At 38.2% G+C, this 25,652-nt stretch overlaps 1 protein-coding gene across 9 annotated transcripts in view; it reads right to left on the bottom strand.

Moving 5' to 3' along the window:
• Positions 1-1,508: 1,508 nt before the first annotated feature.
• PHLDB2 (pleckstrin homology like domain family B member 2) overlaps positions 1,509-25,652 on the bottom strand; it is an 80,992-nt gene continuing 56,848 nt past the window's right edge. For 6 of the 9 annotated variants that reach the window (XM_027901240.1, XM_027901239.1, XM_027901241.1 and 3 more), the window contains 11 exons: positions 25,363-25,452; positions 22,029-22,172; positions 21,017-21,190; positions 20,198-20,338; positions 19,581-19,680; positions 12,661-12,868; positions 10,707-10,797; positions 10,139-10,285; positions 7,452-7,671; positions 4,244-4,329; positions 1,509-3,475 (listed from right to left, as the gene is read on the bottom strand). In XM_027901240.1, coding sequence (XP_027757041.1) covers positions 3,335-3,475; positions 4,244-4,329; positions 7,452-7,671; positions 10,139-10,285; positions 10,707-10,797; positions 12,661-12,868; positions 19,581-19,680; positions 20,198-20,338; positions 21,017-21,190; positions 22,029-22,172; positions 25,363-25,452 — 1,542 coding nt within the window. In that variant the 3' untranslated portion in view covers positions 1,509-3,334. The remainder of the gene's footprint in view (positions 3,476-4,243; positions 4,330-7,451; positions 7,672-10,138; positions 10,286-10,706; positions 10,798-12,660; positions 12,869-19,580; positions 19,681-20,197; positions 20,339-21,016; positions 21,191-22,028; positions 22,173-25,362; positions 25,453-25,652) is intronic. The other 3 variants (XM_027901242.1, XM_027901243.1, XM_027901244.1) reach the window with 2 other exon arrangements.

The raw sequence follows: 25,652 nt of genomic DNA, 5'->3' as shown, positions 1-25,652 counted from the left end.
GCCTGTGCAGCCTCGAGGAGAAGCGGACGAGAGGGGACCTCATTAATGGGCATAAATACCTGAGGAGGAGATGCTAGGAGGATGAAGCCAGGCTCTTCTCGGTGATGCCAAGCACTAGGATGAGAGGCAACAGGCAGAAACTGATGCGCAGGAGTTCCACTTGAACATGGGGAAGAACTTTTCTGTGCCGGTGACCACACACTGGAACGGATTGTCCAGAGAAGGTGAGGCGTCTCCCTGACTGGAGACATGCAAGAACTGTCTGGACGCAATCCTATGCCATGCGCTCTGGGATGACCCTGCTTGAGCAGGAAGGCTGGACCAGCTGGTCCACTGTGGTTCCTTCCAACATCACCCATTCTGTGACTCTGTGTTCTGGAGAGGGCACCCTCCTCGAGCGCCTCTGTACCAGGCAAGGCTGGATGCACCTGTACCTCAGGTTGCCTCTCTGTATGTAGGGCTCTGTATCTGTTAGGATACATTTTGTAATATATATATATATAAAAAGTATTGCACTAATTACCTGCCCCTTACAGTCAGCCAGAAAGGACATTTGCAACATCATCTTACCTCCCTCAGTCATCTCTCCAGCGGCATCGCTGCATGGCTGTTTGTCAGCCTGCTGGGTGCCCGAACAGGCTCACACCGCCTCACCTGCTCTCCTCAGCCTTAGCTGTATGGGCACAGTAGCCAAAACAAGGTCCTTCTTCACCGTACCCTTTTAGATACAGGCCTTGGCAGACACCCAGAAAGGAAGAAAGTAATCACAGGACTGCTGAATCATTCAGGTTGGAAAAGATCTCCAAGATCGAGTCCAACCAGCCAGGCCAGCACCTGTAGGTCATGGGATACAGCAGCTGAGGTTTTTAAAATGCAGCCTACATGGTTTGCAATTACCCAAGATCTTTCAGGGTAAGCGGGGGCTTGACTCCCATGGGAGTTAAGCTTGGAGAGCTGGAAGACTGATCATAAAACATGGTGCCTACCACCCTTCTTTGCTTACAGTGTCCTGATGTCCACCACTACAAAGTCCATCACACTTCACGAAGATGACTGCGAACAGAAATGAAATAAATCAGAAATAAAAAAGGAATAAATAATAAACTGCATGGACTTCCACAACAAGCTAATAATTCCTGCAATTCAAGTCATGTCTAAGTCAAATACTGTGAAAACTGGGAAATCCTCAAACTTCAGCAGTTTCTAGTTTGCAGATAAAACAAAAAAGATTGTCTATATCCAAATCTGGTGATAAATTTTTCAAACAGACTCATAAAAAAAATGAAAAAGGTAATATACTATATACATGCAGTAAACAGACCACACTCCTAATTTCACTGCCATCTGAAAGATTGTTTTCCATAGCTCTTTGATGGGGAAACACAGGGAAAAGCTCAATTAAGCATTACTATGAAACACATTATTGCTTGCACAACTGTATATGACTATTTAACAGACAACCAGAAACGTCTCAAGATAAAGCAGCAAGAAAATATTTGAAACAAGTGTATTTTTAAAAATGTTTATTGAAATGCCTTCATTTCATCATGCAGGATACAAAAATTATTATTAGAAAACCTTTATAACGATACTAAGGAGTAAAATCAAGATACATCAGGGAAAAATAATAACTGTATAAACAAAACCAATTTATTTCTGATAGTGTTTTTAAATCATGGATTACAGGCTGTGATCTGCAACATGATAACAATTAGCTTGTGATAACAGTCCCTTCTTTCATGAGTCAAGTCAAAACTGATGTTTGTCATGCTAGAGCAACCACATCACCTGTGTATACCAGAAAAAATTCAACCCTGTCATTAGATATAGGGTTTAAAAAATATAAAAAAAAATATTCTGCCAGCATACTTCTATTCTGCTTTCAGTTTGTTCCACCAAAAGCCATTAACTTTTCATCAAGAAAAAAAGAAGGCTAATGTGCTTTCTTCTAGTACACAAACCACAGAGCACGTAAGTTTTGATTACAGAAACTGAACCTCTTTAAAGTCATAATACAAAAGACTTTCTTGAAGTTCAGTGCAATTAAATAATTTACAATTTTGCAATATTAGTCAAGGACTTGGAAGCGATTTTAAAGTGGGAGACCACTGCATCCTCAGTGTTTTTGTTGTTTTAGGAATCTCAATCCCTGCTACTTACAATTTTCAGGGTTTTTATTCATATACTGCTTAGTGTAAACTCTTAGGACTTGCCTCTCTCTTTCTATTCTATTTGACAGCATTATTATGTGCAGATATACATTAAACAAAAACAACAAACCTACTCTCTGGGGCTGAGAACCTGGCTCCAAAGAATTTAGACAGGTAGAGATTGTGGTCCTGGCTTCAAGGTGGGCAGTGTTTGAGAGATTGCAGTAGAGGGTTCACTTGGCACAGAGTAAGATTAGAACCACACTGGGACCTTACTACATAAAAGAAAATTGCTGTAGGGTCCAGAATCAGCTCGTCCTATTCAACAGTGAAGATTAAAAAAACCCTTCCTTACGAGGAAGTTAATACACGTGTTTCATTTAACATCCTTGTGGAAAAAAACTGCATCTTTATAAGGCTATCCTTCTCTTTTTTTGTCAAGCTCCATAGATGCAGAATTTAAACATACAGTTAGTGCCTCTGAGTGCCTGAACACGCAGAATATCCTAACAATTTAATTACATTAAAAGTCATGAAGGAATTTGGCACTGTCCCCTTACAGAAAGTTAAGTAGAACTAACAATATGAAGACATTATGATACTGGAATCTTATAACTCTTTGGCTCTGTTGTGACACTTAACTACTAAGGCAAGAATTGTGTGTACCTTAGGGTTGCTTTTTTTTGTTTGTATTTTTACAAAACACTTGATTAAAAGTTTTTTTAAAAAATCACCTAATCATCTAGAAATGTCAAATGCTGCATATTAAAATATATGCTTATTACACCTTTTTTGTTCCAGTACTAGAATTTTTGCATACTGATGACAACACACAGATTTGTAAACTGTTCAGTATGAGTTTACGAAGGCAATTCTCTATGTAAGAGAATTTGTAGAAACTTGTCACTGAATCCAGATGCTGTAATGAAAACTGCCCGATTATCCGTTTTTGGAGCACTACGATTCTCTCAACAGCTTTAGCTCTTCCGTTCCTATAAATATCAACTAAAACAGGTCACAGCCCCCCCCTTTTCAGTGCATTTGTAAACCCCCCTCAGTCTGAGGTTTCGGGTGCACATCATAAGGAGGACATTGCAGGGTACTCACTGGCTCTTCAGCTTTCACTACATATGGCTAACTTCATTGGTTAGGTTATTGCAATATGCCCTACTGCTCCCCTTTTCCTACAGCATGAAGTGGGTGTAGCCTTCAGCGCCCGTGACGATGACATCCATCCATATCCTCATGGCTTCTGGCGAAGGGGCAACCATGTAGTATATGCGGTCATGGGTCTTGACGCTGAAGGTGAGCAACGGGTTGGGACTCTGAAACGCAAGAGAAAGAGGGATTTCAAAAAGAAGGAAACCAAAGCCATTTATGGGTACCAGAAGTGAAATCGCTTATGGGGTTAAATAAATAGGGTTAACAATACGATAAAATGCGAAATGCTGCACCACTGCATCTTACAGTGCAGCAGATGTGTTTAAAGTGTTGGCATCCACCATAAACAGTTTTTACAGCATGTTTCCACTAGAGTTTTACACAGCAATACAGGGCTCTAAATTGTTGTTTCATGCCCAAATAACTAAACTCACCCTCACCATCCAGTGGCTTTCACTGGATCCATTTCCAGCTTTCACTGGCTTTCACAAATCCATTGAGCCAAGTATATATTTAGCTTGTTCACAACTCCTTTAAATTACAGATGAGAGGCAGGGGTGCAAGTTAACTCCCTCCTTGGGACAGAGACATCCCTTGATTTGCCAAAGCCACTGGTTTCAGTGGTCTCGCCACTGGACTAAGGAACTCCTTGCAGCAAATCCCACTTTCCAGTTAAGACACTCGTATCTCTGCTTTCATCAGTATTAAAAAGAAACACACAGTGTTAATCACTGATTAACTTCCTCATCCTTTTCCTCCACTGCAGTTTTTGTTTGTTTTGTTTGGGTTTTTAATGTTTGTTTTGGTTTTCTGTTGGTAGGTTTTTTCCTCCCCTAATAATAACGTCAACTCTCCCTTTGACTTCACAGCAGCTACCATCCTCTGGGTATTGCTCTATGATATATGGTTAAAACAGCAATAACAAACTTTACCTTATATGCATTCTTTAGATGATCATAATAGACTTCTTCAATAGCTTGAAAATATATTACACCTTTTAATTTAGTTTCGTGTTTGTCTAAAATGGAAAAGAGAACATACTTGAGAACTGAAATGAACAGTACTTTAAGAAGCAAAATCTTCATTTCATTTCCATATACGTTCAGCTGGTAAGTAAATGGCTCAATAGTCCTGCTTTTAAAATCCCACAGAAACTTTCAACCTTTGTTATTAGTTTGTCAGTTTTTTTCTGATGCATTTTTGATTTTACAATGTTTTCTTTTCCACCTGGCTTAAAAGGAAAAAAAAGATTCTGCCATTTGCTCCTCTATTTGCAAGTAACTCCCTTCACTGACGTGTTTAAACATTACGGTTGGTATAAGCCCACAGAAGGACAGATGTCTCTCAGGTACATCCAATCTTCTAACTGCATGAAAGCCAGCCAGACTTCACACAGTTTGCAGGTTAAGACCTCCAGTTTGCCTTCAAAGGAGAAGTGTTATAATAAACAAATTTTCAATACAATCTGATAGCAAAACCTTTACATTAGAATATCCTTTGTGCTTGTACCTTTTAAAAAAAGGCTTCTTCACATTTATAATAATCTCCTTCGGTCTCAATCTAAAATTTATTATTCAAATCAAGGGTTAGCAGGTTGTAGGCAGGTTTCTATAGGTTCTGACACATGGAAAAGTTTACACAGGAGGCTGAAAGTTCTGGGGCAGCAGCTCCAGCATCATAATTATCTGTTTGCACCCTCCTACTTTGACACCCAAGGTAAAAGCCAAATTAATTACACACAGTTTGTTCCTATTACAACAGCAAACTCCCCATTTGCTTCAGGGTGTCTGAAATAGGAATGCCTGAATGCACAGTTTTCCAGGGAGGCAGCTAACAAGGAGTAAGTTGTTATCCAGTGGTACTATGTACCAATATCCCAGTGCAGCAAAGCTGAAATACAGACTGGGAGTTTTTTCACTCGAGTTTTGATACTTACAACGGAGACACAATTGACTTAATCTCCCTTTAAAGACAATGGAAAGAAGCAGACACTTGCAGAGGGTCAATTCTAAACTATTCCAGACATCATCTCATACTGCCTTTTGTCCCAGCATTACCTAGTGAACCATTAGGGCAGGGAGGGTACAGACTGGGAACTTAACATCTTACCAGTCTCAACTAAAACGTTTCACAAGAAAAAGGAGCGAGACAGATCAGTATCTACCCTGCATTTTCCTGCAGTGGGTTGAGAAATTGTTAAGCAGCATCACAACTGCACGTGACAGTGAAGGGCAAACTTCCTTCCACTCCCAGTATTAGGGGAGTATAATGCTTTCTGACCCCAAGTTATAGTATCACCTTAACACTGGACAGTCATGCAGAACATCTTTATCAGTCTCTTGAGAGATCCTGCTGTCATTCTGAACACTCAGAGAACTCAGCTTACATCCTATCAGTAGCTCCAGGCAGTTTTGAAATCTTTGTATGATGGCAAAATGAAATCCCAGGGAGCAAACAATCCAGTGCTGGGAATCTCTCTGCAGCCCCCAGAGGACCAGCAGAAGTACTGAGGTATCAGATTAGAAGTTTATAGCACAGATTATACTAAACTAAACGCAATACTACACAAGGTATACTGTCTGTGCACTACAAGGAAACACTGGATCCACTCTCCTTTCAAGCCCCACCTGGGAACTTGGTTACAAGAGTATTTCAGGTACCCACAAGCTCCCATCGCAACAGTCCAGAGTTCCCTGCATTCTTCAGGCCAGAAAGTGCAGATCCTGCAGTTGCCGCACTAAATTGTCAGACTTTAGTGCACTCTGTCCAGAGCACTTGCAGAACTAAAGCAATGTACCAGTATATTCACTTAGAGTTGAAATACTCTGAGTTTACAGCACCTGTATTTATTTTGTAAGTCTACTATGTATTTAAAGATCTAGACAAATCCTCACTCATACAAGCAGTGGCATTTTAGTGCAGCTGGTACAGAATTCTCATAAAACTATTCTTGTGGCCTGAAGTCCTTGAGAGTTTATGAAAAGTTTTCTTTTGCAATTGAAAATAAATTATGGCAACTGCAGTACAGCAGGCAAAACTGATCCTGTCAACTGTTAACATTACTAAAAAAAAGAAAAAAAAAAGAGATCAGTAGCAATGGAAACACTACTTTATGTTACAGGCCTTGCTAAACAATAAAAACCAGATGTTAGGAACAAAATAAAAAATGTTTGTCACATTCTTCATAGTACTACGGCAAACTAGTAAGAAATATTCAGTGGAAATGTAATGAATTAATATAATGGATTCAAATATATGTTTTAAATGAGACAGACAGAGAGCAATGCATAACCCTACCATCAGTTTTAAGTTCCTTATGAGCTGCTGGAAAGCAGTAATGTCATAGAAGTAAATAAAACTGTTTGGGTGGTTTTTGTACTCGATGTTTTTTCGTTGCGTTTTAGCAACGACCATCCTACATATGCCCCTGTCTGGCCTCTCCTAACAATAAATATTCAGAACATAATGTCGTTTTTCTGGCTTCCTCTGAAACTTCAAAGTCAAACCATGTGCACAGCAAGTGGACAAACATGTATGTTCCTACAATCCAAATTTCTGGGTTTACCCCAAAATAACAAAGCAATGTACTGCTTATAATGTCTCCAGATATTGCATAGCACAACTTAATGTACAGAGACCTCTTCAGAGTATTGCATGTTCTTCATCTGAAATTTCTTAGACTCTCAAAATAAGGCAAACTCAAAGGCTACCTCTGTATATTTAATTTCCTGAAAGTCTTTTTTCGGCACATCAAGCAATAGGACTACGGAAGCATTTCCATTCAAATCTCATGTAAGTATAATAAATTATATTCTTGCCTGAAGGGTGCAAGAAATCATTCTGTCATTGGGGGAAGTATGTAATATTTAAAAATAAATTTTGTGGAGGCGTTATTCTGTGTACTTGGAACCTGACCATCTTCCATTTTTTTCTGGCCTATCTGCATGTCTTCCTTTGTTCTGCATGCTCAGTTCTGCCTTACCTGACATTAGGATTGAACACTGTAGGGAAGGGATCGCATGAGCTCTAAGTGTAAAACACCAGATGAAATGGAAACATTTTATCTGGACTCACTACGTTCCTGAGGTTGACAGGAAAACACAGACACAGATGTACCCTAGCAGTGATCCTGCAACCTACCTGCGTAGTAAGTAAAAGTTCTCTTGTTTCTGTCAAAAACAAACCATCGTTTCTTCCACGTTTTAATTTTCCCTCCCATTTTAATCAGAAAGCCTCGGCAGGTCTTCTCTGTGAGGGAGATGTGGTAACAGGTCTCGATGTTGTGCCCAGCTGTTTCGATGTGACTACGCAGGTCAAAGTCTTCCTTTCTAACGGGCAAATAGCGAGTCAAGGGACGGGCCTACAGGAAAGAAAAGAAGTCATATTATTTTTTAGAGAAGTCTTAACTTCTCCTTCACTTCTTCTGCTGCGAGGACATAACTGCAAACTGCTCATAGATTCTAAGAATGAATGGAAGAAAAATAAAGAGTTTTTTGCTGCAGCCCTAATTTTTTTAAAAGAAAAAGCCTTTAAACTTCGAACTTTACAGTGTCGTATAACTTTATAAAAGCCAGACAGAGCATGGGAGTTTCTTGAAATCATCAGCTGATAAGCTGGTAATACACAGCATAGAAACGCTGTTTTAGAATTAAGATGGTAATTAAATGTAAAGGTGTGTAGCTGCTTTAGATGAAGTCCAAGAACTTCATTTCTATGATGTTAAGCAAACCCTTTATTTCTCTAGGCTAAATACTCATTGCACATATCTCACTCTTTAATATTTCACTGCTACAGGTATTTTCATGCAAAGTATAATACAAATAATAAGAACTTGATATTACAGGAAAAATTAACAATGAGAGTGAACTGTAATCACTAGTTAGTTTCAGAGACTGCAGTGAACAAAGTGGAATTATTTTCTTCTGAATGAATGAAATGTGATATCTAGTTCACAATCAGCAATATGGTATAGAGAGATGACATGCGTCCCTCTGCAAGAGTCAGCAACACAGTGCAGGAGATGGTGCCTCATTTCTGACTGCAGTTCAAGACTGCACATCAAGCCTGGATAGTGTCAGCTGGGAGAACAAGCAGGAGGAGATAGTAATTTGGGATCTCTGCCAGCTGAGGGAATATGCTTGTTTCCTCTGTCTGGAGGGTGTACGCATAACCACCCCTGATCATTTTAAACGTAATGACAAGTCTCCCAAGGCTTCTGCTGCAGTCAAGGCAGAGGGAGGCTATGTTGGAACAGAAGCTGATTTTAGGCCCTTTGAATGATCTGTGAAAGGAGCATCTTCCTCTCTCTCTTCCCCTGGATTCCAGAGAAGTCAGTGACCTGGAGAAACTAATCTGCCCCTGCTTCATTCCTGAAGTTAGCCTGTTAAATCCCACTGTGACTCTCAGATTGAAGGGACTTTCCCTCGTTGCATTCCTGAGAACCTCTTGACGAAATGGGAGCTGTGTTGCCCGCAAGAACTCTTAGCACCCTTCTAAAATTATGCAACCCTGTATGATACAAGCTGGCACCAGCTTTGGCAAGTGCAAAGGTGGAGTTCCTTCCTCTAGCTTATGTTTCTAAGCGTCAAAAACTGCTGGAAAAAACCCCATTGGGTTTCACTCTACAAAGGAAAGAAAAAAGTTAGCAAAAAAATTGTAGTAATTTCTGACAGATATGTTTTGTCTTCCTGCCAACTCAGTCTTCAGCCTCTCTGCCAAATCTGCTAATCAGCAGTAACTAACAGGGCATTCTATTTACAACACATGCACACTGTAATTGGGGATAAAGATATCAGCATTCCATTGTTGTTTATGCCATACTTGAGTTGTCATCAAAATTTCTTCGAAAAAAAGGCCATCAAGTAAGTAAAATTTAGTATTTGTAATTACATTTTATATTAAAACAAAGGAATGTATATATTTAACTAGAAAAAGCTGGTTAAACACCAGCAAATGTAGCACAGATAAAACCAGAAAGATGTTCAAAATGATATGGAATCTTCTGCACTCAAATACATCTATTATGGTGAAGACATTTTCTTGCTCTAGTATACTAACAATGACTGCCTATTATATTTGCTGCATCTTATAGATATTATTAGTTTTGGCAGAATAAATAAAGAGGTAAGACCTCTAAGCCTAAAGAAAGCTCAAAATGCCTCTAAATCCTAAAGATAAGCAAGAATGTATAGGAGGTGACACTTTTTAAATTCAGTAGTGTTTCTCATGTTGTATAGTTCCAGTAACTTTAGAAAAACTACTATTTCCTCTCTACAATAGATATGGAGCTGGAAAAGATTCTTTATGGTTTTCTTCGGGTTTTTTGTGTTTTTATTTTTAGTTTTGTTTGTTTGTTGTTTGTTTTGGGGTTTTGTTAACTATTTGGAAGTAACGATTCACAATCTAAGTTATTTCATGTATTTAAAGAAAAAACAAACCAAACCAAAACAAACCCCACAAGCCCCACACCAACGGTTTACAAAATTGACAAACTCACAAATTTCTCTTGTTCTGGCTAAAAAAAAAAAAAAAAAATCTGCTCTTCCCATATTCAATAACAAACCTTATAGGATTAATATCTATACTTTATATGTAAGATGCTAAATAGATATCTATGCTATTATTTAACTTTAAATGAATACTTGGGCATCTAAGGCTCCAAAAGCCCAAACATACTTTTAGCAAAACAGTTGCACCTCTGAAATACTGCATCCATCTGTTCAGCTGAAAGCTGTTCTGTTTACCATTGGCACAAATACACTTAGTTCTTTCTGTGTAAGAAGGGGAAGTCTTGCACTTCAAAACTATTTCACATCAACATATCTCACCTGTGCTCTTTGTTTCTCACGTATTTTGACTTCCTTTTCAATTAATTTTTGCCTCTGGCTAGTTTCTTCCTCCAGTCTTTTCTCCAGTTGCTCTCTGCGGCGTTTTTCTTCTTCCAGAGCTCGTTTCTTGGCTTCCATCTCCCGTTCCTAAATACCACAGCACACACAGAACTTCAGTTCTATGTGAAACTTACAGTTGGTACTGCAATTTCTAAGGTAGGGCTAAATCCCTTTTTGCCTCTTAAGTAGGCAGAAATATATATCCAGCAAAGTGGACTGAAATTTGGAATAAGAACTGCAAACAGAAATGAAGATTCTCCTCAAGCAGCTCTCCTAGCAGGTGTTGGAACAATGCTGACTTAGCTTCTCATGGGGTTTTGCCATCAACTGCCCACTGAGACAGCAGATATTGCATATGGGCTCAAAGGTATAGTCTGAGGGTAGAAACAGGAAGGGAGAGGTAATTTTTATGTGTTTATTAGGTGTAAATTATTCAGGGTTCAGTGTTGCATTTAGGAGGACATGGTCTCAACTAACTAGTCTTAGTTTCACTCAAGGTTATGCTTACCCTGGTCTCAAGCAGCCTGGTCTTTTCAGCATGTGCTTGTTTCAGAAGTCTCTCCATCTCTTCTATTCTTGCAACGTTTGAAGTGCTAGCACTGCACAAAAAAACCCCAGACAAACAAACAAACAAACAAGAAGCCCAGAGTTATTTAAAGGAATACTTGGTATTTAAAGAAATATTTTTCAGTCCAACATCAGTTGGATGTGTTCCAGTTTAAGAATGGAGTTGATAGTTTCTGGTCCAATTCAGTGCAATAGCCACTAACAAAAAAAAAAACCCAAAACCAAAAAACAAACAAACTAACAAAAAACCAAACAAAAACCAACCAAACAAACAAAAAGATGTACTACTATTTGGCACATTGATGAATGACTCCAGTTCTGTTTCTTCTGTACCTTGAGCAGTGACAAGTCTTACGCTTTTCCAGGAAAAAATGGCTCTCTCACCTTAAACGTGGTAAAATATAACTTACATATTTTAAATATGTCAGAACAAAGCATCAGAAATTGTCTTCCCTTACAGTCTGATGTGGCTAGAAAATATTGTCAACCACCATCTTAACCAATCTGAATTAATTTTGTTTAAGGGAAGTTTTGTCAAGGAAAATGATCTGCCTATCTTCCAAATTTTATCAACAAAATCAGCCCTCACTCTTTTCTTCCCTCACCAAAGTCTTCCCTGTGAGAAACTGAAAGATCTGTTACAGTAGGTCCTCTTCTGATTTTTGAATTGGTTTTGTTTATTGGTTTGGTTTCTTCCAGCAGTGGCTGAGAGATTACAAAGAACCAGAGTGAGGTAGAGGGACAAACAGCGTCAGTGAAATTCAACAGCCATCGGGGCTCTCCCATCCTGGGCAGGAGATTGCATGTACAAGATGGTCCTGATGTAGGTCAGACACACAGATTTCATACCATTGCCATGTCAGATCACTGCACAGATAGAGTTAATTCCCAGCCTATCTCCACTTATCAGAAACTGGCCAACTGTATTTATGTATAACAGAAATGCTCAAAACTTGAGTCCTAATGTTTTTACTTTAAAAAAACCAACACCAACCAAACCAAAAAAGCCCAAACAAACAAGCCATCAGAATGAATGCCACTGGTATTTTCTAAAGCACTTAACATTGCAGTGATAAAGACTACAAGGGGAAATAAGGGGGCTTCCCTGTCACAGGAAACAGATGCTGTACGAAACACAACATGCTAGCCAAAAAAACCCTGTCCTTGTGTTCACAAGAGATTCGTAATGCTCTGACAAGGCTGTACTTAATTATCAGCCTCCACTTATGCTTGTGAAACTGCTGGGGCAGGACTGTGAGGAGGAATGAAAGCGCTACCGTACTGTCAGAAACGAAAACCAGACTGTCAGAAGAAAATTGTTTGCACACGGTTTTGAGACTCAGCTGGACTTTTAACACGGATTGTGGATGTTCCTTTAACCTGAGGAGTGGCGTCTGAGGATGAGAAAAGCAGCCAAGGGCTCTAAGCCTTTCAGTGTCATCTCTTTGTTTTTACTGACCCAGAAAAGGGAAGGGGGAAAGGAAAGGGCAAAAAAGACTGCTGGAGAAGCCCTAAGTGTTTCAGCTTAAGCATCTAGTAAGTTAACATGTTGGACTTACAGAACAAGTGTACATCATTGACAGCCTATGTCTTTGAGACATTTCCTATCAGAGGAAATTCCTTCCCTACAGTGACCAGGGGAGGAAGCACTGATATCTCTGTAAGCTTCGACTTTATCACTTAACTTTTCCACATTTTTATTTTTCGTCTTCAAATAAACAGGTGAGATGTAGTTTAACCTGATCACGAGGTGCTACATAAATATTATGCCTAATTATCTTCTATTTTCTTAACCAGTTAGCAACATTCAGACTACCATAGTATCAACATGTGCATATTCTCTTTTTTCATTATGACCCTGAGACATTAGAAGATCAGAAAGAAAGATGATTTACCTGGAAATGTTATCTGGTGAGCACGCTGATATGCTTGTCTCCATACTGTCGGAACTGTCTAAGCTTAATGTGTCGAAGGCATGGTCCTTGTAACTCCGATCTGGGTAATGGAAACTATTCAAATACACATTGGATTCGGATGCTGTTCTGCTGTAGAATTCAGGAGACTTCTGCCTTTGGTTTTCACAGATGCGCTGATGGTTATACCCTATAAAGGACAGAGAAAACCTTTGTTTTACACAAAACTTTTGTGACTGGAACGTAACTTGTTAGCAGCACAAGCATTTTGAACATCACCTCAGTCTTAACTGCACTGTAACCAAGGTGCTACAGTATTACAGTTAATTTCACAAGTTAATCATAACTGAAATAAAAGCTTTAAATAACTGTTTTAATCTATGATGTATGCAAATATATGCAGATTAGTACATAACTGACTTTTCAATAAATATTCTTGTATGTATATTATGAAAACCTAATTTGAATGAAATTTCCATTTTAAAATGAAAATTAGGCCTAATCTGGAAAGTAATGCAGTTAAATTCAGGGATCTAGGAGAGCTGACACTGATCAAATTAGAAAAAAAAAAAAAAAAAAAAAAGCCCTATTATTCTATAGTCTTGAGTACTTGTCTGATTGATTTTATTGAATGTGGGTTAGTTTTTGTCTGTTTGGGCAACTTTGCCTTCTGGTAACTGCAAACTGAAGTTTTAGTTTCAGGATAATACAGGCTATTTGCCACATCATTGTAGTTACTAGTGTAGAGGTACTTTCCTGGAGTTTTGAAACTGCAGTTCACCCTACATGACTGAAGCAGATCCTTATAGCTCAATGACTGTAAAGAAAAATAAGGTTTATGCAACATTTACGTTCTTTATCCACAAAAATCATGATTTTTCCACAAAATCGTTTTTTCTGAAAAGCCATCCTTCTTGAACACAGGGAATTTTATTTGGCTATGTGTCCTTTGAAGATGTTTCTTCAAATTGATTTTTATCTCATGTCTCCATTGCTCTTGTAATATACTGCAGCAGTATTTATACAGACTTACAGAGAGGTTGTTGAGCTTGCCTGATGAAGAGGAGACTATAATGATACTTGTCAATTTAACTGTTGAAGTATTTTATAGTGCCCTTTTAAGGGCTGTTTAATATATGTGATTACAAATGCAACTGTACTGCTCGTCTTTTCCTTCAGTGAATGCAAGAAATGAGGCTTTCTCACAGTTCTGATACTCAGTCAGGTTTGTAATACTTTCTGCACATTCCTGACCCAAATTCTGAGCTGCTGGCAGAGCTGGAGATTAGAAAGGACTGACAGACTACATGAAAATCTCCCATTTGTACAGGAAGGCAGTCCTTGACATTCCACATATTTAAGATAAACAGACATAGGAAAAATGCAGACAAATGTACAAATGCAGCAAGGTCCAGATAAAAATGTTTGCTAGACATCACTGAGACACTGATGTTAGGAAAATATGCTAAAGTGGGAATATTTTCCCGCCTTTTTTCTCTATCTGCACATACAAGGTTACTCCCTGGTACTTTTTGCCATGCCACACTGGGGAGAGTCCCATTTTGGGGAGACAACAGCTGTAGTATCTGGAAAGTGTGTCTGCAGCTGAATAATTAAAGCATGTTATTAAAGAAATTGTGCCCTACAAGCATTTTCAAGGCAGATTGTTTGCTCTTCACTTCCCTTTGTGTGGTACAAAGGTTTCTGGCAAACAGTTAAAGCTGATTTCTAAGGAGCTAATGGGACTTGCCATTTAAAAGAACACCAAATTTCAATAAAAAGTTCAGTCCCATCGATTAGTAAAAGAGACAAAGGGGACACAAATACACCTCAGCAGCCATAAATACCAGCGTCACACAACACAGGTGTTACTGATTCACATGTGCAGTTTGGTTTTTCCCCCCATTATTTTGGCAGATGCTGCTGTTATTGCAGATAAGCAATTACCTTTCATACGCAAACCTTTGGAATGACTAATTGCTCCTGTGAAATCATTATCAATTATTCATCAGGGAAAGAGAAAAAAAAATTAATTACTGAGAGAACTTTATTCAAATGCACGTTTTTTCTGTTGAGCTCTCTGCAAAACCTTGCCTACTCAGAAATCTTAATCCCACATCTTATTATTATTCCACTGAAAAACAAATCCATCTAAAAGGCATAGAGAAGCATAGCAGTTCTACAAACACTCTTCTAAAGGAGTCAACTTTCTATTAAGATAAAGAACTCATTTTTAAGTCAAACATTTACCACTTACATTTAGGTAATCATGCAAATGTAACTGAACACTGCAAGAAACACACATTTGTTAGGCTGCAAAAAATGAGGCTCATTCACAGAAATAAATGCATAACTCAGTGTTTTCCTTTTATCTCCATGCTGGAAGCAACAGGCAGCTCAAAGCTCAGGATGAGCTGAGCACCGACACCAAGAACCTCCACAACCAGCCTGCCTCTATTACAGCCACACTTACACAGCGGGCAGGCACAATCTGTTGTTTCAGGAATTACTACCTGCTCAGGTGCCTATTCACACAACATGCACTTAAAAATACTGGACTCCTTGTAAGATCCAGCACTTAACTAAAATTTTCCCACAAGGCAAGATTTGTACCAGTGAAGCTTAATCTGGTACAAAAAGCTAAAATGTTTCTTGCTGCATTGGCTTTACTACAGAGATCCATTGCTCTGTAGTAAAACAGTAAACTTAATTGTGTTAAGAGACATACTGTTGAGCAAAATATTGCAAATATCCATAAAGCCATATCATTAAAGAAAAATATTCCAAAGGAGTTATTGCAGAATCACAAAAAAACAGGTATACCACCACAAAATTCTTGTGAGGGTAGAACTAAAGGTGAAAGCTATTATTGAAAGTGGCACTGTCAAGTATGTAAAAAACCCACCAGTTTCTTTTTCATGAAAAAGATCCCATTACATTTTCTTTTCTTCCTATTCTTCCTTCTTTATCCCTTTTCTTTTTTTTTTCTTTTTAAAGATTGACATTAACATGTCAAGATACATTTGTTGTATGGAAACATGCCAAAGCAGGAAGCCCAAGTCTGTCTACCTTGTCATTTATCACCCATAGAGCTGCAAAGATTTCTAAATTTTCTGCTCTACTTGTGTGGCTATGAGCAAAGAAGCAAAAAGTTAAGCCTATGCAAAGCCATAGCTCTGCAGATATTAGCATAAATCAGAAGTTTTGTTGTGACAGGGTTTTGACAGCACAAAGAAAAGAATTTTTGAAGTGCTATCATTACTTAACAATTATTTTAAAGTTTTGCAATATTTTGGGAACTACTTGACAGTGCTGATGCAATTGGTACTTTTGCAAAAACACGACACGGTAGATAAAGCCAGGTAAAGGGTTGTTTCATACCTTTTCTGGCTTTTCCTGAGTTTGGTAAGAAAAAGAGTGAAAAACAGACAAACAACAACAACAACAAAAAAAGGCAAACTGCTTTGAAAAACTTATACTTACTTTATACAAATATCCCCTTTTTTGGCATATGGTTTGGATACAAAGGCATGTAACACAGGAGGTGAATTTATAACTACAGTTCTTCAAAAGTACCTCATGAAAGGCGCTAAGAAACGGCTTTTCCACTAAAGATTTAAAACCAATATGCATCCTCTGAAACATTTTATAAGCTGCTCTTAACTCAGGCTATGATTACTGACAGTGACCTTTTCTTTCAATAACAATTCTTGAACTCACATGACTGACTAAACACAGTTTTGGTAATTTGGAATAAAGAACTATTTGGTACTAAAAAAATCTATTACATTTTTTCCTATCACATTCAGCCTAAAATTTATTCATAGAGAAAAATAAAGAAAATGAGATTGAAATTCATGTTCAAACTCAAGAGGTTGTTCTTCATTTCCTGACTTCACTTTTAATTTTCATTTTTTCATCTCAGAGTTTTACATTTACCTTCTTGGACTGAAATAAGAAAAACTAGAGAAAACATATTAGAGGAGACTTATTTTAAACCATGACTAGTTTATAACACTCAGAAAATATCTTAAACTAGCTGAGCTGCTACTTCCTCCTGCCAGCATTGATTATACTTGTGTTCAGATCTATACACACGCCTTAAAACATCTGGTCTAGAAGTTTGCTCTAAGGAACACAGGAAGCTACTGATACCACTTCAGGAGCACACCACCCTCTTTGGATAGCAGTTTGTGGGGCACTGCATGATATCCAGGGCTCTAGGCTGCAAGGGTGAAGTGGCATTTAACACATGAGACCCTGGCTCTCCACTAAGCCAAGTACCCCCAGATCCAAGGCACTGGATGAGCTCTATGCTCAAGGTATCAGGAAGCCGAGATTCCTGTGTCGTTTGCAATAGATCACCTTGAACACAGAAAACTGACGGAGTGAAAAACCTGTCAAGTGGGAAAAGAGACCGAAGAAAAGCAAGCACTAGTTCAGTACATGACAGGTAGAGAACACTTTATCTATTCATCACCTTTTTTAAGTGAACAAGTAATTTCTGAAGGAGGAAGAGAAGCGAGCTCATATTTATCAGTATAATCAGTCTCTATACATTTGCAGAGTTCCACTGATTTGTTAGCAAATCTTATTCCTTAAAAATATTCACACTGTCTGAAATGGTATTCCATTTCAGTTCTACTGTGTGGTGTGTTGAAATAGCACATCATGTTCTGAATACTACCCAAACCTCACTGTTCCACAGAAATGGACTTTCTTGACTTGTGACCTTGAAGAAAGTTTACTTTCCCTCTGTGTGCTAAGCACAGGTATGAAGTACTAGGGGAAACGCAGTCCCTTCCCTGCTCAAATCATGATATTAAGGCTGTGCCCATAATGCTGAATGAAAGGTGCCTGAAGACTGTCTGGCCCTTCTCTATAGCTGGAGAGAAATACTGGATAGAAATCTGACTCCAGCCACCTGACTTGGACATCTCTGTCCTTGCCAAGTTCTGTCCTGCAAGGCATAAAGGGCCCTGCAAACACTTCTGTGGTGTGTTACCCCATCTAAGGAGCTTTCCCCAACCTACAAACATGTCACTTCAGTGCAAAAGCAGTTACAGTCTTCAAGTTCCTCCAACAGCAATAAATTCAGCTCTATGTTGAACATAAATGAAATAAATCCTTCACTAACTACTAAGAGAAGACACAAACAGTCCTTGTGTTCCTATATCCTTCCTGTTACAACTCTCTTACTTTGCAAATCCTGTGACAGTTCAAATAAAGCACCTGTCAGCAGCATTATTTCCCTTTGGCAAAGCTGATGTTTCAGAAGGGGACATCTCGAACTGCCCTCTTTCCCAGTAACAAATTAAATCTCTTAAGGCTCTCTTCATAATTTACTACTTCCATTCAAACTGTTGGATCTTTCAAAAAATAACAGTCACCCAGTATGAGAAGCAGTATAGCACATGATTCCTCAATCGCATATGAAAAGCGCTGTGCCAAGCGCCTTAATGAATACATCTCACTCATTCTCCCCTGCTTCTCTTCTGTGTCAGATCATATTCAGTTTTGATTCGTGAGGTTTCTCTCTCTCTCACTCTCGTGACAATAAACCTGACCCTATGCTTACATTATCTTAGTTGCACAGTGACAAAAATTTAAAAATTAAAACTGATTTATTTTTAAAACTCCTCACCTGTGTTAGGTTTGGTAACAATTTGTGATTATGTTTTAGGTCACACACTAATGGGCTTTTGCAATCATTTTACAGAAGTATTTCCTTATTGATTTTCAAACTGAAAAAACATCCCAACGATGAGTCTGAATGTACTTGCAAGATATTCCACCCCTGCACACAGATTACTTTGAAGATTTCCAAGCTGAGCATGAAGCTCTTTTTGTATTGCATCTGAAATACCTCAAGGTAAGTTAGCTACAACACAGTAGGTTTGTAGAAGGCTTGCTGCACAACTAAAGCTCAAAACCAAAAAAATACAACTGTATCAGCTCTATGCATTAAGTCATGATCCTTTCTCAGCATGCTTGCTCCATCCCTGTATCGAGTCATCTTGGTGCTTGTGACTAACATCAGTCATCTGCTTTGACCTTTAAGAGCTGCTAGCTCTGACAAGGCCTGTAACAACAGGATGGATCCTATCTTAGCTCAGCCTTAGTCAGTGCAATTCTACATAAGGACCCCTTGCACTAATGCTAATAACAGCAATGCAGCTGGAAAGAAAATAAATGGACAGATGGCACCAAGGAACAACTCCATTTGGAGACGGGACACTTATGAATAATCCATTTCGTTAAAGCAGAAACTTAAGTGTATTGACTCGAGTCGACAAACAACAGACACAGAATCCCATACCCTACAAGATCATGTTTCAGAGATGTAACTTGCTTTTAGATCCGGAATTGCTGTGTCCCTATTACAAAACTCAGCCATCTATCCACAATGGAACATATCCCTCCCTTCCTATTTTGTGGCCCAAACATTTAAGACCACTTATAGCACCATAGTCACAGCTTCTCAATTCCCTGTCTGAGGAATTTATGCAGGCAAAAATATGTGCCCCTGAAAAACAATTTTTAAGATCAGAACATTAAAAAGAAAAAAAAAAGGAAGCAACATGTATTATATTGCCCCAAAATCATTCACAGAAATTACCCAATTAACACAATGCGTTATTTTTCAATATACTTTTCTTCTTTACTGGATTATATTTGGTTACCATGTACTTCAAAACTACATGTGCACCTGTGTCATAATATAAATATCTTATTTTGCCTATAATAAAAAAAAAATAATTACATTTAGAAATTGCTTTTTTCACCAAGAAGTAAATTTATTTTACAGATCTGTTGACTATAACAACAACAGTTTCAGGCTTATTTCCTGAAAAACTGAACACTGACTTTAAACAGAAATTAATCAAATAAAAAGGTCTTACCTTTGTGCATCCTTCTTGACTCTGACTCTTTGGTCATGGTTGCCAGGCAGTGGGGAAGTACGCTGCCACAGCTGTTGCTTTGTCCTAATGGTAAATGTCCCTGCAGGAAATATTGTAAAAACATGCTTAAAAATACATTACAAGATTTTTTTTTTTGTATCAGCAACTTGCTTTGTCATGGGCATCAACATATATTCAAAGTAGTGTCTCCACCTTCCAGCTGTTTGTTCATTTACTATGGCACAAATGAAGAGTACTTTCACTTTAGACATACCCTTATCTTTACCATTTAGAGGCCTTAGGTGGGAAAGAAAATAACATGTTGTGTCCCTAGAATCAATTTAAACTAGCCTGAAAATACAATCCTTGAGACAGAAATCATACATTTGTGATTAATGTACTCCAGCATGGCATTTCCACAGGCCTGAATAATGGCTGGAAGTACGGCAGGCTTCGTACATAGTCCCATATGTTAATAAGCCTGAAGTTCTTTCAAAGTCTGTTTCAGATGCGAATTTGGAGGGATTACCTAATGCATACAGTGCGCCCCCACCTAACCTGTGAGATGATACAGGTTTTACAGGGATACTGGAAGGTTGTGAACAGCAGCCACGTACTTTGGATGTGGTGTTCCGTCCCAGCGTGGCGCTATTGAAGTGCGGTGACACGGACGGGGTGGTTTTCTTGCGAGGTAAACTATCGCTCATGTACGTGCATTCCCTGTGCTGCTTCTTGCGCTCTTCCAGGTTTCTGAAATGCTTCAAACGCAATTTGTTACAGTTTTGACAAAATGAATTGACGGGCTTGCTCAGTTATGCTCTATAGGGAAAATACTGAAGGCATTAGTCTGGAAAGAACAAAAATCTAAAATACAGAGTACATCCTGCTTCACAGTACTTTCCAGGAGTTTTACAAATATCACATTAAAACCATACTGATTAAAAAAATGCATTAAATTCATTTGCACATTTTGTATACACGTCCCTGTACCTTTTGTTTTAAAAATTCAAGTCCAGTATACAAGCAGAACTCAATTAAAAAGTTTTATTTAGAAGTTATTCTAATGAACTGGTGGCTTAAAACCAATACAGTTTTTGAAAGGCATTGTCCAAAAGTATATGAAAAATTAATTTAGAATTTCAAATATAGGCACATGAACTTTATTGTTGCAAGTCCTCTGACAGTAACAGTGGCTCTTAAGTAATAGTATTGGCCTCTGCATTGTTCATATAAGGAGAAATTTTGTTCAGTAATATTTTATAGTACACTGTGCTGATTTTTAAATGACTGCTTTGAGTGCAACACTCTGCAAGCATGATCAACTCATGATCAATCATATGACTCTAAAAACCTCACATGTAAATCAACTTCATGGCCACCATAAGAAAAGCAAACAAAACAAAAGAATCCCAGGTTACCAGCTTTGAATCGGTTACCTGTTGTTGCCTGCGGTGTTTCTTAGCTGGCAGAGGTGGAGGTGTATCAGATAAAGGAATAGGATCTACATGAGTAGCCATGACCTCAGGCCAATGGACTGATGGAAGTTGAGCAATAGAGCGAGGAGAAAGAGAGTGAGGAAACACAAATCCAGAACAGAGAGGTGATCTTAGCTTTATAGGAAAAAGAGAAATTACACACAGAGTTTTCTTTCTGGAATTTCTCAAAAGATACGGCACATACAAGCTGCAGTTCTAGCACTGTGTTTGTTGCAGTGTTTAGCAGGAAAGGACATGTGTTGTATTGCAACTCTCAAGGCATACTGAGCTACGAGAAGCAGCACAGAAATGCCAAATTCTAAACCAGTTGCTGCCTTATTGCAACATAAAGGTAGGTGGCTTTTCAATTATATGGTTACTTCATTCCTTTAAAAGGGGATTCATTAAAAATTCGCTAAGGTCATTACAAAGGCAAAAACATCACAAAGACTGAGGAGAAGAGAGTAAGCTAGAAGACAGACTGGACAGACTCCGTGGAATAGCTAAAATAGGTAGAAGCTACCCATCTCCCACAGATATTTGAGATATACTTCTACCACCTCACAGGGAAAACAAAACAAAACGAAACAAGAAGCAGCTACAAAACATACCAAATGAACACCTGAGCATCACTGATCCAGTCATCATTAAGCTTGTCCAAAAATAGTTCCTCAAAGATGCCTTACATTACTGTGTTTGATAGGCAAAGACTGCCATTTAGTGCTGCTTGAGCCATAAGGATTAAGCTTTTTTGGCCTTCAGTCCCATCTACCTCATCAAAGACACTTTACAACTCGAACAGCCCTTCAACTTTACTATTAAGTCTGTTACCTGACCTGGTAACTGCCACACAGCAGTTTGCCTTTGGGTCAATTTGTTACATGTTGAATTATCAAAAAATGAAAAATACAGAAAATAAAAAGGCACTCATGAAAGAACAATGCAAACAAAGGGAAATGTCTCTCAAACAAACCTCTTTATTTTGTGGCTGGCTCGTCAGCACAGCCGTGGAAGGCTCAGTGGCAACTGCTTCAGCATCTGTGGGGGTCTGAGTGGAAGGGGATATATTCGTGGAACTGCCATACAGCTCACTAATTTCACTTACACTGATATAGCCCTAAAAGGAGGAATTCAGAAGTTAAAAGGAGCAAAAGCCAAAAGACGTGCAAGAGTATTAATGTATCCAGTACAATGAAAGTTAGTTTAGAGTGATACAGCCAAATATTTGTTATCAATTAAATTACAATCACAAATAAAATTAGCATCAAGCTTTTAAAGCGTTAAATACTTGGATTCTGAAAATTGCTCTTAATTTATTTTCAAAAATATTTGTGTAAATAAAACCCACATCTACTTTAAGTGTCCAAAAGATTTTACTAAAATGTAAATACCCTTTAGAAATTATGTAGCTCTTTCTCAGGAAAGCAAATTGGGGAAAAAGGCAGAACAAATCTTATTTTTATATCCTAATTTTTTTGTCCATGTTTAAATAAAATGGCCTGATTTGTTTCTTGCTTATCTACTAAGCTAATTTGTGTAAATCAAATGATTAATGAAACTGGGAGGAACATACATAAGGACAAGCCATCCCTTAAATTATGCTAACATATCCTCTTTCAGTTGCATTCTCTAGAAGATGCTTCTGACTTTTATATCTTACCAGAAGACTCAGTTAAGATGTTGTTAGTGTCAGCCCCGCAGCCATTACAATTCCTTTTTTTTTATTTATTTAATTGAACAGTCAGTACAGGATGTGATGGACTGGGGGATGGCAGGAACATCAGAGTGCACTGCTGCTTGCAGAGTGCAGGCAGATTTTGGTAAAATACAATTAATGGTCGTGTTTTGGTGTTAACTGAACAAATGTTATTTAGAAAATAAAATATGGATTCTAATCCATTGTGTATAGGATTCCAGGCTGAACAAAGTCAGATGTCCTAATTTCTTATCCAACAAGGCTATGCAAAAGGAAGGATAAATTACTGTTGAAGCAATGTCATGAAGATGAGATAGAAATATGCTTAGTTTTTAAATCAAGATGGTAAGGTGCTTTCATATTGAAAATGTGTTGAAGGGACTATGTTTCTATTACTATGCCAGCACAGCGACATACCAGTATGTTTACTTCAGCAATTCAGTAAGAGAAGTCACAGACTAATTTAGTATTTCTTCTTTTTGAAAATGCTTGGATTTACCAATGATTGTAGAAGGCAAGTTGAAAAAAACACCAGCATTACTATCTATTGGCATAATTTTCAATGTATGTTATCAGTTATCTCAAGCAGATAAGACAATTCTGGAAGATAAGGTATCATACAGTGAACACAGCGCTGTACAAATAGGAGGTAAATCTTAACTCTGATATTATTCCACAATCTACTAAATGAGAAAACTGGGAAAGATATTAAAGTTTATCTCTCAAAACATGTGACTACAGTAAAATAGAGTCCAGTATGAATTAACATAAAACTTGCTTAATCATCTTGTAGTAGCAGTTTATCAATCACCAAAACTCAGCAAGTCTACGGATACAATAACGTGTTCATTTTTAAAGAAAAAAGCACTGTCACCATTGTATGAAAAACATTCACTTCTGACTCACAGTGACAGTGAGGACTCATCATGGGAATAAAAAACAAAGTAAAGAACAAATGGCTGTGCTGTTCATTAGCTCAGGGCCCTATGACATTAGATTAAATAAATGGTTTCAGGTCAGATTAGTCATCCAAGTAATTTTGTCAATGTTGAACTTTTAAACAGCATTGATTTCCCGTGCTTATTTAAGTACTAGGATAAGCATCCTGCCTTCGTATGTGAGGGCATGCTACTTTCTTGCTTTGCAGGAAGGGAGTAAACTTCACAATGGATGAAGGAGAGTTACAAATTGTGTGCCTTGCTGAAGAGGGCCTGGGAAAAAAAGTTGGACCACAGACTTGACTGATGAGTGAGCAACTGCATGGTGAGATTAACTGCTGTGTGCCAGCAGTCTGTTTAAGCCTGTGTGCCATGTGGTGCCTGATTTTTAAAGGTGCCAGAACAGTGAGAGAAAAGTTAAATTGGACTGAGATAAACGTAACATCTGGCAAAGAAAGGCATTTCTTTCATAACACAGAACCTATCGGAACACTGAGGATGAAACATAACTTCTACTGTTCCTTCTCTTATATGCCTTGGAGTAAATCCTAAATGATTTCACGGCGGTGAACAAAATGACACCACTGAATATTCCATTTCATTAAAGAGTGTAGGCTCACTTAATGTAGTTGCATTTTGAAAAATGTGATTAAACAAGCCATTATGTGGATATGAAGAAAAAAAATCTCAGAGATAGCACCCACTCTAGTGAGAAAATGAACAGATCCATCTCTAAAAGAAAAAAAAAATGAAGCTTAGACTTGGCAGATGTCCTGGTGGGAGTTCAGATGCCCAGGTCAGAACACATCCTAGGGCACTGAAAGTCTAAGCATCTGCAACGTGGCTTGCAGCAGGGAGGAGTGCTCCACCCCACTGGCACGTGAAACTGCACACCAGGAACCTGGAAACCACATAAGCAAGATCCCAATTCCCAGGTGCTGAAAGGACACATGGTTGGTTTAGACTTCAAGAGCCCAACTTCCCACAGTGACACCTACATCATTAGATGTGGCAGACCTTGTTCAGGGCTTTGATACGAGCAGATCCAGCAAGTCCAGTCAGTCCTCTTTAGCAGAAGTTAATGAAGCAGCCATAAATACCCGCCAGTGCATTTTAAATGCTAAATTTTCCAGTTACTCTAGCTATTAAGAAGATATAAATAAATAGCTCAATAGGTATCTTACAACAACAATAGCTTGAAGCCTTCAATTTAGTGCTTTTTGAAAAGAACAGAATGTACACTTGTCATACTTTAATGTAGAGCCTTAGAAAAAGGGAGGGGATGCAATGATAAATTTACAGTGCAAAAATAAGACTGAACTTTATTTGTACTTGAACAGAGTTATTCCTGGACTCATTCTTCTTCATTTCAATGAGGTTTAATTGTCTATTTTGAGAAAATTAGACATACACACACACACTCCACACACCAGTCAATTTTCCAAAGCGAGAGATTGAGGCGATACCAGTCATATCTGGAAGACTGTCAAGAGAAGCTATTTTTGCTCACTCATGCATCTGGACTTCCATCAATAACTTAAAAAAACTGAAATTGTATGAAATTACTTCGGAAAGATGTGATGATTAGGACTTCACTAAATACTAAAGTGCTTTTGTATGAAGTGTTATTAAAAGTTCCTTATGGTAAAGTCAAAGGCATTGAAACTCTTTACCTCTTTTAGACTATTGGGACTGACAGGAAATCCCTTTCCTCCGGAAAGTGTGGAATATTTCTTTTCCAGATTACAGAGATTTTCTTTTTCCTGTTAAAACCAGACATTTCATGTTAAATGCCAACAGTTTTGTAAGTAAAAAATAAATGCTAGTCGTTTTCTTAACTGTATGAAGAAACACACTGGGATGGAAGGCTGAAACTGCACAGCAGAGTTTTAGTTTCATCCAATTACAGCAGAACTGAACAAAAAATGGAGATGCAGAACAAAAAGTTAGAGCAGGATTTTAT

Source organism: Empidonax traillii, unplaced genomic scaffold (assembly GCF_003031625.1).
Source record: "Empidonax traillii isolate 1590-97213 ecotype Southwest subspecies unplaced genomic scaffold, ASM303162v1 scaffold767:size301186, whole genome shotgun sequence".
Taxonomy (NCBI): domain Eukaryota; kingdom Metazoa; phylum Chordata; class Aves; order Passeriformes; family Tyrannidae; genus Empidonax; species Empidonax traillii.
The sequence above is the reverse complement of the archived record's forward strand: the minus strand, read 5'-3'. Positions and strand labels throughout refer to the sequence as shown.